Source organism: Myzus persicae, unplaced genomic scaffold (assembly GCF_001856785.1).
Source record: "Myzus persicae strain clone G006 unplaced genomic scaffold, MPER_G0061.0, whole genome shotgun sequence".
Taxonomy (NCBI): domain Eukaryota; kingdom Metazoa; phylum Arthropoda; class Insecta; order Hemiptera; family Aphididae; genus Myzus; species Myzus persicae.
In genome coordinates, this window is record NW_019104167.1 from 336,693 (window position 1) to 351,488 (window position 14,796).

The following is a 14,796-nucleotide window of genomic DNA, read 5'->3' on the forward strand; positions in this document are numbered from 1 at the left end:
ACAAAGACTAAGACTGATTAGTCCATAGGTCAAAAACATTAAAAATAAATAACTAACCTTTAAACTCAGAGTGAAGTTGTACATCTTGTTGCAAACGGTTTCTTATAAGTTGCACACCATCGAAAACTTTACCCCATTTTAAAACTAACATTTTAACACTATCATCTTGGCTGAGTTCTACATAAGATAAGAGTTAAGTAATTAAATCAATAAATGTTTTTATTTAACACTAACACTAACCAAGTTTTTCTAATTTTGGTTTTTTTTCCAAAAGTTTGTCATGAAGAGTGTGGTATTTATTCTTTAATTTAATAAGTTCACCCGCTGAACCAATAGGATCCTTCTCTCGATACGAATGACATGTTTCCACTTCAGATACACATTTTTTTACATCAGAATAATCCTGCAGTAATAATAATTGATAATGTTTGATAATAAATAATAATTATAAAATTTGGCACAGATTAAAATACATTAATAATAAGACATATTAAACATAGTAATGCTATATCTGCATTTAAATAAATAACCTTTTCAATAGTTTTTAATCCTACAATAGCAATATCTTCTTTAAATTTTACAATTGTATTCAACTTTTCTTTAATAGACTCTAATTTTTGATTCATATCGATCATAAATTTTGTATCCACTGAGGACTCAAATATATTTATCATATCACCATGCAGTTTCTCATATAATTGAGATACAGAATCGCATACATCCTGTAAATAAATTATTCATTTATTCAATAAAATTATAAAATATTAATTTAAAGAGTTTTAAGTTATCTTATCTTATTTTCATACATTTATCATTTTTAAATCCGGTTGATCACTTTGAGAATTGTAATAATTGAACAGATCTTCACTTTGTTCCATTAAATCTTCTAATGTTCTAAAATTAGATTCTAATTCTAGGACTAAAAACAAATCTAAAAATAAAAATAGTTTAGTTAGTAACTAATATATTAGTTAGTAAAATATGCTAAGTAATAAATACCTTTTTGTAATTTCAAAATGCGTTCATCTAACAGTACTGGAATATCACTCCATCTAGTATTTAAATCTTGAAGGTCTTCAGTTAACCGTTCTGCAGCTTTTTCACTATTTAACTTTTCTAAAATATCTTGCCCAAGAGTATTTACCATTTCTAAAGTGTCACGGCGATCATTAACTGACTTTTGCATTTCTTTTAATTGTTCTAATTGATTGGTTAAAACTTTTGAATAATTCATTAGGACAGGTTCTCCCAATAATACTCCTTCTAATTTATTAATCCAGCCAGTAAGCTCTTCTTTAGATTCTTTAAATTTACTGTTAGAATTGGTTTCTTGCGATAACTTTGCTTGTATTTCATAAGTAGAAAATCTAAAAAAAAATTTATTGAAAAATGTAAAATTTATTTTTGAATTTATACATACTTTTCGTTCAAAGAACTCCAACTTGATACACATTTTTCAACTTCATTTCTTATGGAGTCATTGGAATCCAACAGTTTACTTTGTGTCTGAAGTTTAGTAATACGCTCTTCGAGAGATTTTAATGATTTTAATTTTACCTAAAAAAAAAATTATTTAATTACAGATTTTTCAATTGTTAGTTACATTTTAATGCTTTTACTAACCTTAATTTGTTCAAATGTACAATTTCCGCTATCCAGCCATTTAGCATATCCATCAAATATTAATTTTAAATTGTTCATTTCTTTTGATGTCTGTTTTTTTTCAAGGTTATATTTTATTTTATTTTTGAATTTAACCAAAGAAGTTTCCAAATCACTAAATTCTGTACATAATGTATTATAACGATCTACTTTGGGAAATGGAGTATTATTGCCTAAGGAAAAATAAAAATAATCATTCATCAAGTTATATTAATTTCAGTAATTACAATAAAGTTAACATTACTTTCGTTGTTTGTTATAAATTTACTAGCAAAATCTAACTGAGATTTTTGACTGTCAATTTCAGACATTATATCTTCATATAAAGCCGCTTGCTCTTCTACTTCTAAAGGTTCATCTAGCAATTTTTGAGTTCTTACTAACCAGTTACTCAAGTTTGATGTAGCATTATCATATTCATCTTCTTGAAATGATCCACCTTTCCTTCTACGCTTCCAACCAAATTCCTTAAAAAATACAATATATCATGTTAATTATGCACTTAAGAAGCATAAAAAACATAATAATAAAAATAAAAACCTCAACATCAGACATATTTAAACTACCATCAAATGAACTGTCTTCCAAAAGTTTTTCATCTGGTTTTTCAGAATTTGAATCGCATATTAAATCAAATTCAAAACCAGCATCTAGTATCTAAAATTGAAATACAAAAATAGCTTTAGGTAAAATTGTTGATTATTTTTAATTAATATACAGAAAATTTCCTTTAGTAATTTTCAAACTCAATGTTCTACAACTTTTTTTTAATAAATTCATAATCCATATTTCTTTTTAAGAATAAAAATAAATTTCTGAAAATCGAATGTAGTATTTTTGTTGTATAATTTACAATAAATTATCAATTTTTAGTGAAGTAATATGAAAGGTAATCATGTTTTTTTCAATTTTTACTCTTATATACTGCTAGTTCAATTGTGATTAAACAAATAAACATACTCTTTGAGCTTGTATTTCAATAATTTGTACTAAAGCATCACATCTGTCTTGTAGAGTTTCTATTTTTTCTGAATAAGGACAATCTTCTGTATACAAAAATTCTTCTTCCAAACTCTGAATTTTAGTTTGAAGATGAATAATATTTTTTTGTTGACTTGACATTTGATGGCGTAAAGTCTACAATGAACACATTATTTAATATTTATTATTCCAAAAAATGTCTTAATCACAGATACTAAAATATTTTACTTGTAACTGTTTGATTCTATCCAAAATCTCTGCCACTTCAGTAACGTGTTTAGATTCCATGTGTTTAAGATTTATTTCTTTGGAATCAAACCATGATTGTAACCATGATAATTGTTCCGTAATACGACTACACTTCATTAGTAACGTCTGTAACTTAACCCCATATTCTTCTGCCCATTTACAAATATGAGCCCAACGCTCGCCCAAAGCAGATAATTCATCTTCCATCTGTACGTGCACTATAAAATTATATATTGTTTAAAGAAAATAAAAGGTAAAAATATGACCTAGACAGTATCTAAATTATATTTATATTAATATAAAAAAAAAAATTTGTTAATAGTTTAAAAACATTTTGATATATATTATTTACGTTTTTACCACTATGTTTTTCTTTATTTTATAGGGTTTTATCTTATAAGTTATAAGCTAACAAGTTCAAACTTTTTCATACAATGTGAGTCTTGTCTCTTCACAATATTTTGAGTAATCTCAAATTGTAAACGACAAAAATAGTAATTGTTATATAAATGTAAATTTAATTCTAAGTTATTAATCATATACAAAAAATGTATGGTTGAATAATAATGAAAACATTGCGAGTATTTTGTTATTGTTTACATAATTGCTATCATCAATATAGTTATGTTTCATTTTGTTTTCTGGTTCTTTGACACAGCTCCCCTCGTCAACTCCTGGGATGCCCTTGGAAACTACATAGTTTGAATACCTCTATAATATAGCTGTTCAAAGATTTATTTTAATGTTGTTGCTGCAAGTATGGAGGTGAAAACAAGACGTAAAATATATGTTATTGCTCTGACATAAATAATTTTTTTTTTCAATTTTTTATTCCTCATCTAATTTCTGAGAAGCGGCTATATATTTTATTTCCTTTCTCAAAGGATTAGTATATTGAAAATATGTCTGAATAAAACTATGGTAAATCTACTACTAAGCAGTAAGCAATAAACTTGATAATAAACAAGAATACTTATAATTGTTGTATTAAAAAACTGCAAGCAATAAGAAAATCATACTTAAAAGTTAGCAAAATAGTGGAAAATTAAGAATTGAAAAGATAGACAAAAAAATAATAGTAACAAATAGCTCAAAAATACTTACCAGAATCAGGAGATGTATTTTCATCTATAACCACAACAAGATTAGATAATGAATCAACCGATAGCTGCTGTTTCCTTAAATCAGTTCTGAGTGCAGAATGTTCCTCAAGCTGTGAACGTAAGCAGTCAACATCCATTTTTGCAGATTGTGACAAGTGTGATATACGATCTTCAGTTTGTGTTAGCCACAAACGTAGCTCATCTAATTGTTTTTGCTGGATCCCCATTAAAGATTCATGTATCCTAAATGTAAATAAGTAACAGTGAAATAAATAATAACCTTGTATCTATAAAATAAATTTCACTTACTTGGTTTGTCTTTCCATAGCAGTAATTCTTAATTTTTCCCATCTCGAATTTAACAATTTCATTTGAATACGAACTTCTTGTTCTTCTTCTTCAGTTAAACCGCCATCAGCTAACATTCTAGCCCCTTCTTCTAATATAGAACCAACGCCTTCTTGATGATGCGACAATTCAATAAGAAAATTCTTCAAAAGAAAATTTTAAATCAATAATTAATTTATTTTATTTTTTATGCCCTTCATAATAAATTAATTTACTTCATGCATGTGAAATATTTCCCTAACACCCTCCAGTTCTTCAGGAGTTTTTTCTGACTGGTGTAAGCGATCTTCAGCTTCTAGTAACCATGTTAAAACTTCTTCTAATGCTGTTTGATAACCACCAAGTTCAACCGAAATATTTGTTAACATACTCAAAGGTCTTTCATCAGACTTTTTAAATCTATCTTCATACTAAATAAATATTTGTAAATCATTAACATACTATTAGAATAGTTTTTTATTTTAATCCTTACTTGTATATCAGACTTTGAAGCTCCCATTTCGTATGAATATTGAGATAATCTTTGAAACAAGCACATTACATACATCATAATAGATTTTTTGTCGGGTATGGATGTATTAACATCTAAATAAATTAAACAAAAGAATAAAAATTAATATGAATTATAAATATTTAATAAAATATAAAATACCTTCAGGATCTAATAAACGTTCAATATTTAAATTCTGATGAGCAGCAGAAAATATATTTTCAAGTCTAGCATTTGGATGTTGTTTTAAGACAGTATCATAATCCAAAAGATCAGATCTGAATTTATGTATTAATGCACTAAATGCTAACCCATCTGACCAACTTGTAGTAAAATTTTTTATGTCAACATCATAACCCTGAAAGTTATCATAAGATTTAAAATTATATTCTGTAATAAAATATTAAATTAATATCTTTACTTCTGTGTTTTTACGACACCATGCCAACAGTGTCTTTTCTAAATTTGTTTGTTGTGATTCAGACATTAATTCCTTCAAATGACAATCAACCTAATAGTTTACATAAAAACTATCAATGAGTGCTATTTAAAGTTTAAACCATATTTTGTTGGTTTAATAACAAAATGTGCTATTTAATAAATATAATACAAATAACAAATGTTTAATTTACCTGCCAATGCAATATTATACTCCATACTAATCCTAAAATTAGTTTTGGACTTCCATCAACTATATCATTACTACTTATATTCACCAATTTTACCTAAAAATTAATAATGGTAACAATTTATAGCCACAAAAAATGTTAAAACAAAAATACTTTTCATTCTTTAATAAGAAAAATGTTATAATACTTACATTATTTTGTTCCAATATTTGCAACGCTTTATTTACATTATTCAGATGGTGGACTCTCATACATCCTTTTTCTGGTTTCTACAAAAAAAAAAAAAAATAGATCAACCAACATTAAATAAATATTCATCATACAAGTACTTACAATTTGAATGCCAGTTAGAATTTCTAACAAATAAAGTAATTTAGTACCATTTTGTAGATCCAGAAATAAGTCAGATATGACTTCATGATTTTCCTATAACCATATAATATATTTTTTTTAATGACTATATAATATTGTTCAAAAGATTTATCAAGAAAAATATATTAACTCACTTTTGACAGTTGTGAATTTATCCACTTGGTAAATGTTTTCTTTTGAACATCTTCACGTTCGTCTAAATTAAAATGCACATAATATTAATTTATAACCAGCTATATAATATAGACAAACACATCCACATAACAACAAAGATAACATTATAGTAAACAGTAGGTAGGTATTATATATAACACGCCTACATGATTAAAAAAATCCAATAATAAGACAGAACTCATTAGTATACTATTCACAAATCTTAAGAACTAAATTAATTATTACTTTATAACTCCAACATTAATTGAATAGAATTAATGTTTGTAAGTAAAATATATTACATTTAGAAAAAAAGACAAAACTACATGTAAATCAGTTGACTATAAAACATAGAAAATTACTAAAACGCATAACACATACTCATAAATTAAATGTTCTTACCTATTTATCTTTATAGGCTAAACACCTATATGATCTAATAGTTTTGGACATAACTTCAATGTTAAATAAATATTTATAAAAATGTTATTTTCAACGATGATTTAAAATCTTAAAATAGAATATCTTAAATTATATCCAAAACCAACATGTTACAATACACTTGAAATGATTTATCAACAATAATATATTTTTATCAGTGTTTTTCAAATTGTTCCATTTAAAAAATAAACAAAAATACATGAACAATTAGGGGTTACAAATTTATAAATATTTGTATGGCTCTATTATGGCCAAACATTATCCATAAATACAGATTACAAATTATCTTAAATGTACCAAATTTTTCTAATACATAGAAGGTTTACTAGCGTTTATAGATCAATAATACTGTAATTAACTTTGGAAAACAGTGACATATAATAATAAAGCTAAAAAAAAGAAATGAAAATGATCTTCTGACGCTGAGTAAGCTTTTAGGTAGACAAGATAATACTCAGAGAGCAGGACCAACTTTAAGATTGGGGAACCAACCAATTAAGATGACTGTGACACGTTTGTCGAAAAATGGTTGATTAAACCAACAGACATACGTACCGACGAGTATGCTGTCCATCGTAGCCATATTACGAAGCGACGACACAGGAAGTCTTAACAACCGGAATTCGCAACAGAAAATTAGCAACAGGTGTCCGCGCCGTGTAACATTATGGACGTGGGGATTACTTGAGAAATATACACAACAGCGCACCGGAGTTTCGCTGGCCGACAGCGAAGTCTAGACGATCAGACGGTGGACAGACGCGGCAAGTCTAAAAAGCTCCGTCGTCATCGCGACGGCCGGGAAATAAATCTCTGGTACATTATACGATTATAATTTATAACTGTGTAGTTCTGCAGTGTCTCGACTCTTGAAAGGATTGACCCGAATCGCGGTAGTACTTGTTTATCAGTCATGAATCGTGATATAATACATTTATGTGTATATTATCGTCATTCTCATTTCGTCGGGAAAAATAAATCGGTCCGCGTCGGCCGTCGCGATTTGTACGCTAGATGCCTGCAGTATCGCGTGTGGTTCCCCCGCCTGACAATCAACCTTAAGACCCCCACTGGCCCCACTTGGCCATCGCCGATCGTATGCTTTTATAATAATAATAATTATTTTTATTTTTTATTATGTATAATGTATATCACCTACGCCGTTCCGTATTACAATACCTATATTATATATTAACAATACTAGATACTTCTATAATAGTTATTACTTATTAGTATTTAGTTGATACTTTGATATCTACGTGTGTCGCTTTAATATACACAGTACATATTATTCATAATATACCATAATATGTATTATATATTTATATGCATTATATATAATATGCAATTTATGTTTTTCTCTTAAATCTTAATCTCTCAAACAGTTTTACCAGAGAAATTCCATCAGTAGACCCCTTCGACGCGACCAAATTGAATTTTCCTCGACAACCTCGAAGACGGTTCTTGCGTTGTTGTCATAGGCATATTTTTCGTCGGTATAATAACAATTTTATTATTATTATTATTATTATTATTTAATTATTATCTACCCGTTATACACTTTATCTTCAATCCGGCGCAGTGCGTACTCGTCCCGAACACTTGCTCTGCACTCTGCACACGACATTTGATAGTCTGAACGGTTTTTCTGGACTGTCCATTTCCTCCGACCGTGGCAAATACGCCATTACCAATGCACCTTTACTAATACCGACACTCGCGATGTTGGATTGCCGTGTACAGCAGCTCGCAGACGTTGGATCGCCGCCGGACGTTTGGGAGGAAAGATGTGGCGTGACGACGGTACAGACACCAGACGAACAATAAGTGTCCGTCCTCGGGCTATTGTTTTTGGTTTGTCACGTTACCGCTGTTGGTGAGTAAAATCAGTCAGTCGCGTTTCTCTCATCTGTCAATTCATATCATAACAATAATGCCAAGAGCCTTAAGTACTGTCAAACAATTTTCACAATGTTCACCCTCTTCCTTTGTGAACCAGTGTATGTGAGAGTGGCCCAAATGTTTGGACTCTGTAACAGATTGTGTCTATGATTGATGGGGTTGTCATTATGCTGTAGACTTGTGATGTTATTTATGTACCGGGGTACTAAAACAAATTACACCAAAGTGATAGCCAAACCTTATACTCACTAAGTGATAAATAAATGCATGTTTTAGACATGTCCAACATATGGAACTAGTTTAAATGAATGACAATAGTATTTTGTTTGTGTATGATTGAACAAAAATGAATTTTAGTGATAACTGATAATTTATTTTCAATTAAATAAAATTAAAACCACTCTCCATGTAATCAAAATAATTTCCATTATATATAAATATGTATACCTATTTGTTTATTCAAATTTAAGTATGACAAATTATAGATTAAAAATATAAGGTTTACAAATACTTTGATAACTTCTTTTATCTAATCACATTAAACTTAAATAAATTATTATCTTATATTTATTGAAATTGAACAATTTGATTCCTTAAAACTATATCCAATAATTTTAATGTAGGTACTAGGTAGGTATCTACTATATTTTTTGTAAATGATTTTATGTGAAACCTAGATTTGTGTTGTTAACATCAACAAAAACAATTCAAATGTTATGAAAGTAGTTTTTAAATATTATTATTAGTGAATTTTAATCATCCTATTAGTAATAATATTCACACTTTAAAGTTTTTATTTGATTTAAATGTGCTATTAAATATATTCTGTAATAAATAAACCCGTTAAATGTTAATATCAATTTAATTATCTTGGTTTTATGCTTAATAGGTGACTTTGTTATCATATCAGTTACCAGCTATGGATAATGATATATTGGATGAAAGATCAAGAGAATTTTTAGAAACTGCAGATCAGTATATCACTGAACATGGTCATCAACATGTATCTGAAGAAAATAGTAAACAACTTGTTAGTAACCAACACAATTTGCCTGAAGAATTCCGTATTGGTAAGTATTTCCGTCAACTTAAAATGGTAACATCTAAAGAACTTAACATATAATATAACTCTAGATGAGAATGGAGAATTATCTCATCACACAACTGGGTATTATGATACAAATGATATTTTATCTGGTGATGGATCTACAACACTCACTGAAGATGACCACCGATTAGCTCATGAACTAGCTGCTGAGCTTGCCCAAGAAAACAAATCTCTTGTTGATGGTAGCCATCATGACACTCATCTTATGACCAGCTATCTATATAGTACTGATTTTGATTTAAATACAAATAGTAAACATTCAACACAAACTCCAAGTCATATCAATAATCAACAAGTATTATACATAAATATATTTTACATTTAAATTTATTTATTTGAATGTCTTTTATACAGATTATTAGTTCTGAAAATTTAATTGAAGATGAAGCTTCAGAATCTGATTACCATGCTGAAATACAAAATAATTTGCCACACAAAAAACGTTTTCGCAAAAGAGAATCCACCCCCGCTCCAATGAGAAGTATTCATTCTAAGTGTTATAAATGTAAACAATGCGGTGAACAGTTTAATTCTCAATCCGCTGTTACCGTAATTGATTTTTTTTCTTTTACTTTTAAGTCAAATATATAAACATATTTAATCAAACTTTATTTGTAGGCACATAAATCAGTACATGCTCCTAAGAAAGTAAGTGGTCGAATGCCATTCTTATGCGAGATCTGTGATAAACATTTTACTCATCAAATAAAGTTTTTTGAACATCTAAAATTTCATTATGAACCACAGCAAAGTAAAGTAATTGTAGTTACTACAGACTCTGGAACTTCACCACATCATGTAAATTATCAAAATCACAATGTTCAAGAACCAACAGATAATAATGAAAATCAATATATTGAAGACCAACCAGAACTTCATAATCTTCCTCCGCTTCAGAGTTATAGAGTAAGGTCATCTATTTATTTGCGTATTCAAACTTAGTCAACTTAAAGCAAAAACTCATCAACTGCAAATGTATTATAGTATTTGTGTGTTATTGTAACCCAGAAAAAAAATTAGTATTTTAGTATAATGTGTAGCAGGCACTCTTGGAACGTGCATTGGTAAATATGTTCATGTATCCTTTAAATTTCTCTAAATTTCTATTAAGAAGATGTCAGCTCACCATTTTTTTTTCTCTGACCTCGCTACATAACAAATTTACATTAAGTAGAACAAACCCTGTGTTGTTACTTTGAATATTGGAATGAATTCACCTATAAACTAACTTTTAAGTTAAGAACATTACCTGGGTAGCTATTTTAATTTACAATCATTTTAAAGATGTTATAATTTACACCCTCATAACTTACAACAATTGAAATAGCTAACAGCGACACAAATAATAAGTGAATTCATTCTAATACTAAAAGTAACAATGTAGGATTAGTTCTACTGAACATATATTTTTATGTTGCCTGTGAGTCAGAGAAAAAATATATAGTGCTCTGACATCCTCTTAAAGTTTGATAATTAGTCGCTCCCAACATCTACCAGCTCCGGTCGCCTCACACTACAATAATTAATAAATACTATACACTTTCATGGGTATAATAATACAGGGTATGATATTATAAAGTTAATTATTTTTATATAAATAATTAATATATAATGTAATGATGTTTTTACCATATTTTTTTTTTGAGTTATAATTATATATTTACATGCAAGTACCTTAATCACTTTTATGAATTAAATGCCACCTTGTTGAGAACACAAGCTCTGCAATTAAAAAAAAGTTATTTATATTTGATTTCCTACTAAAAACTTGTTTTTTTCTATATTTTAAAAATATACCAATAATGGAATTGTCAATTTGATGAATGTGTAAATCTTACTCTAACATTAGTGACTTCATTACTTAATACTCAAGATTAAACAAACATTTTTAGAGCAAAAACTCAATATTGATAAGAATTTAAAAATATCAATGTAAAATTGCCAATTGGCATATAGATAATAAAAATTAAATATTCAACAGTTTTTGCTTCAAGCAAACGATCTACTGTATACAAATATTATAATAAAACAAAAATGTTAACATATCAGTTGTATACATTTTTAGTTAACAGAAGAGGAAAGCATGGAGGATGACAAACATTGCATATTTTCATCTGATGGGTCTATATTAGCTGCTCAACTTCAACAGCCATTCCCTACATGTCATCTCTGTGGTAGAAATTTTCGACGTTTAAAAGCATTGGAAATTCATATGGCTTCTGTACACCCACAACCTGCAACTGTTGTTACTGTTAAACAGGACTGTTTGGAAGAGTTTTCTGATCCAGAAGATTTAATGGAAGGTATTCGTCATATGGTACCTGGCGTAGCTGATACTGAATCAGAAACTGATGAAAAGCAACCAATACAAGAGCAAATGTAATAAAATTAATAATTATAAATATAATTAATACATAAACTCTTGAATTTTTTTAGTTGGGAGTACAATGGTGAGAGTATTACAAACCATGAAGGTCCTATGATTAAACCAAAAGAAGAAAATGATTGTTTGTTAAATGGAAATGATGATAATGGGGAAAACAGTCGAGCAGAACACACTTGGGAAGATGATACAGATGAATTGGAACAAATAATGAAAAAAAATATATCAAAAAATCTTGTATGCACTCAATGTAAAAGGAAGTTCAATCATCGTAATTCTCTACTATATCATTTAAGATCGCATTCCGGTAAACGGCCACATAGCTGTAAACTATGTCCCAAAAGTTTCTTCTCCAGCAGTGCTCTTAAGGTATTTATTACTTACCTACATAATGATAATATAAAATACTTTATTGACATTTTTGTACTGTTAATTATATTTCTAGGTACATAATCGGCTGCATACTGGTGATAAGCCATTTGAATGTGAATGGTGTGGACGAAATTTTCGACAGTGGGGCGACCTTAAGTATCATATTGCTTCATTACATTCTGAATCCAAACAATTTCAATGTGAATTTTGTGGTAAAGACTTTGCTCGTAAATACTCTCTAATTGTCCACCGTCGAATACATACAGGAGAAAAAAATTATGTTTGTGAATTTTGTAAAAAAACTTTTCGAGCATCATCTTATTTGCAAAATCATCGTCGTATTCATACAGGTATGTAATACATTTGTGATGATAATTTGTATATATTACATGTTCTAGTTCACTATACATCTTCCTAGTACATCCTACTTTTTCAATAATTTCTCAACAAATACAAAAATTATAAAATGTGAAGCAATTAAAATGTCTATATTTTAAAGCAATGGCACCCCATTCTCTTCTAATTCTCAGTATAACAAGTTAAAAAACTTTGACTTTTATCTAGTAAATACATTTTCTTTAATAATATCAAGTTTTTTCTTCACCTTATGCAGTTTATGGTTTTTAACAAATTTTTCAGATTAAGTCGCTAGATAAACCTTACCCACATTTCCCTCCTTGTGAATATCTGCAAAAATTATTAATTTCTAACACGTATAAATTATTTCTCAAATGTAATGGACAAAGATTTTGTTTAAATATATTACATTTTATAATCTTTCTTGAGCTCTAGTTTAATAATTTTCTAATTGTTTCAATAATTAAGCCATTCAACACACACTTAACCTGAGCTTTTTTACTTATCTTTTGGTGTTTTTCATGTGCAAATGACTTAGAATTTTAAGAATATTGAAAAATAATTAAAATTTGAGAAAAATTAGTGTGCTCTGATTAAAAACTCGGATGCCAATGTATGTTCTAATACAATTGGTATTTAATAAAATTTAATAACTGAAGTTCATAATGCATCATTTTTATTTTATATTTTTATTAGGTGAAAAACCATATAAATGTGAAACTTGTGGTAAAGCATTCAGAGTACGTTCAGACATGCGTCGACATACTGTAGTACATAGGAAAGATGTTGTAAACTCTGTTCAAATTAATAGTTATGCTGGTCAAGTGAGTGGGATTGTCACATCTTCAGACATGAGTATCCATCTAACTAAATTGGAAGTGAATAAGGATAAAATAGAAGCAGAATCTGACGGAGATGTCAAATTCCATGACAATTTCTCTCATGATTCCAATCAAATATTAACTGCAGATGAAGTTAGTGCACCTCTTAATCTCAATTTACGAGCTCAAGATAACGATCACAATGGTGAATCAACTAGTTATGAACAGTTTAATGGCCGTCAAGAAATAATTGATCGGGAAACAAATACTTTATATGTTTGGATTCCATCAAATCCTGAACAATTATTACAAAGTGAATGATTAGGGGGAACTTAAAGTCTTGTACGATTTGGTCAACTTCTTAAATCCAAAGACCTTATATTATACCTTATAATATTTTACTGACTTTTAGTAAACATGGCCACTGAATGAAGATATCAAAAATCCAAAAAAAAACAGACTCTGACTTGAACAATCTTAAGATTAAGAGTTGTTTTTGGCTGTTACTAAGTCTGATAGAATTATTTTGAAACTTTAGTTGAATAACAAAATTGCATTTGATTACTTTCTGTTCGGACATTAAAATCAAATAAGTAAACGTTAACAAGGTAAATTATTCAAATTGGTTGACCCGTATACCATTATATAAGTATAGACATTTGGGTCAATAAATGTATTATGTGTAATATAATTAACACAATTTGTTGAGTATTTATTATAAATTGAATTATTGTACTCTTACTAACAAGTTTTTATTATTTTAAAACATCGTAAATGGCGATTGTATTAATGAAATCAACACTTGATGCACATTTTCATGGAAAATGTACAATATTTATAAGACTTGGCTAATAATAATAAAAAATATCTATAACTTAAATGTTCCTTGAATAAATTATCTGTTTTTTATATATTTATATATACATGTAGTATGAAAGGTTTAAAAATGTATTCTTAAGTATCTTACCTGATTAAAAAAATATATTTAGATAAGTAAACAAGTTAAAAACCCCATATTTTTTTAAAAATAGTGTAATTACCTATAAACCAAACAATCATATTAAAAAAATAATAAATAGTGAAATAATTTTAAGCTGTTTTAAAATGAGTTAAATGGCAAGATTTCGGGTTAATTGTTTATATTTAAATGTATAAGTATACCTATACAGTTACTAAAATGCAATAATATATTTCAATCTTAAGAAATTAATTTAATATATACCAATTTTATTTTGGGTAAACATCTTTTTTATTTTTACTGAAGGTATTTAAAGGTTGTTATAATGTTAAATGTCATAATGTTAATTCTAAATCAATTATACTTTTATATGTATTTGATTCTATTTATTTTTTGAAAACAAAAATATCTGATGTCTTCCTCAGGACTGCTAATAATATATTGGCTAGTGCTACATTTTTTTTAAC

At 28.1% G+C, this 14,796-nt stretch overlaps 2 protein-coding genes across 7 annotated transcripts in view; one reads left to right on the forward strand and one right to left on the reverse strand.

The window, feature by feature from the left end:
* Positions 1 to 7,431, reverse strand: part of LOC111039507 (dystrophin, isoforms A/C/F/G/H-like) — a 52,321-nt gene extending 44,890 nt beyond the window's left edge. For 2 of the 4 annotated variants that reach the window (XM_022323040.1, XM_022323039.1), the window contains exons 1-22: positions 6,984 to 7,430; positions 5,969 to 6,030; positions 5,796 to 5,888; positions 5,654 to 5,731; positions 5,466 to 5,558; positions 5,255 to 5,344; positions 4,996 to 5,191; positions 4,816 to 4,928; positions 4,559 to 4,753; positions 4,305 to 4,486; positions 3,997 to 4,238; positions 2,872 to 3,110; positions 2,623 to 2,799; positions 2,203 to 2,319; positions 1,907 to 2,129; positions 1,624 to 1,835; positions 1,421 to 1,557; positions 1,000 to 1,367; positions 807 to 931; positions 531 to 722; positions 241 to 403; positions 58 to 177 (exon numbers count right to left, since the gene is read on the reverse strand). In XM_022323040.1, the coding sequence (XP_022178732.1) occupies positions 58 to 177; positions 241 to 403; positions 531 to 722; positions 807 to 931; positions 1,000 to 1,367; positions 1,421 to 1,557; positions 1,624 to 1,835; positions 1,907 to 2,129; positions 2,203 to 2,319; positions 2,623 to 2,799; positions 2,872 to 3,110; positions 3,997 to 4,238; positions 4,305 to 4,486; positions 4,559 to 4,753; positions 4,816 to 4,928; positions 4,996 to 5,191; positions 5,255 to 5,344; positions 5,466 to 5,558; positions 5,654 to 5,731; positions 5,796 to 5,888; positions 5,969 to 6,030; positions 6,984 to 7,011 (3,445 nt within the window). In that variant the 5' untranslated portion in view covers positions 7,012 to 7,430. Of the gene's footprint in view, positions 1 to 57; positions 178 to 240; positions 404 to 530; positions 723 to 806; positions 932 to 999; positions 1,368 to 1,420; positions 1,558 to 1,623; positions 1,836 to 1,906; positions 2,130 to 2,202; positions 2,320 to 2,622; positions 2,800 to 2,871; positions 3,111 to 3,996; positions 4,239 to 4,304; positions 4,487 to 4,558; positions 4,754 to 4,815; positions 4,929 to 4,995; positions 5,192 to 5,254; positions 5,345 to 5,465; positions 5,559 to 5,653; positions 5,732 to 5,795; positions 5,889 to 5,968; positions 6,031 to 6,983 lie in introns of all 4 variants that reach the window. The other 2 variants (XM_022323042.1, XM_022323041.1) reach the window with 2 other exon arrangements.
* A 148-nt stretch (positions 7,432 to 7,579) lies between these two features.
* LOC111039508 (zinc finger protein 345-like) lies at positions 7,580 to 13,903 on the forward strand. Of its 3 annotated transcripts, none has more exons than XM_022323045.1 (10): positions 7,580 to 8,304; positions 9,220 to 9,400; positions 9,465 to 9,733; positions 9,793 to 9,987; positions 10,057 to 10,086; positions 10,186 to 10,344; positions 11,504 to 11,817; positions 11,875 to 12,190; positions 12,267 to 12,543; positions 13,247 to 13,903. In XM_022323045.1, the coding sequence occupies exons 2-10, from the start codon at positions 9,250 to 9,252 to the stop codon at positions 13,690 to 13,692; spliced, it is 2,157 nt and encodes a 718-aa protein (XP_022178737.1). In that variant the 5' UTR covers positions 7,580 to 8,304; positions 9,220 to 9,249; the 3' UTR covers positions 13,693 to 13,903. The 3 variants fall into 3 exon arrangements, with proteins under 3 accessions (XP_022178737.1, XP_022178735.1, XP_022178736.1); XM_022323043.1 differs by having other exon boundaries at positions 7,581 to 7,924; positions 8,011 to 8,304; positions 10,057 to 10,344; XM_022323044.1 differs by lacking the exon at positions 7,580 to 8,304 and adding an exon at positions 8,862 to 8,960 and having other exon boundaries at positions 10,057 to 10,344.
* Positions 13,904 to 14,796: the final 893 nt, after the last annotated feature.

Bases quoted from the DNA above. Each gene is read 5' to 3' on its own strand.
- LOC111039508 (XM_022323043.1), top strand. From the start codon at position 9,250: ATGGATAATGATATATTGGATGAAAGATCAAGAGAATTTTTAGAAACT. The intron at 9,988-10,056 runs GTAATTGATTTT...CTTTATTTGTAG, and splicing joins ATTCTCAATCCGCTGTTACC to GCACATAAATCAGTACATGC. The intron at 11,818-11,874 runs GTAATAAAATTA...GAATTTTTTTAG, and splicing joins CAACCAATACAAGAGCAAAT to TTGGGAGTACAATGGTGAGA.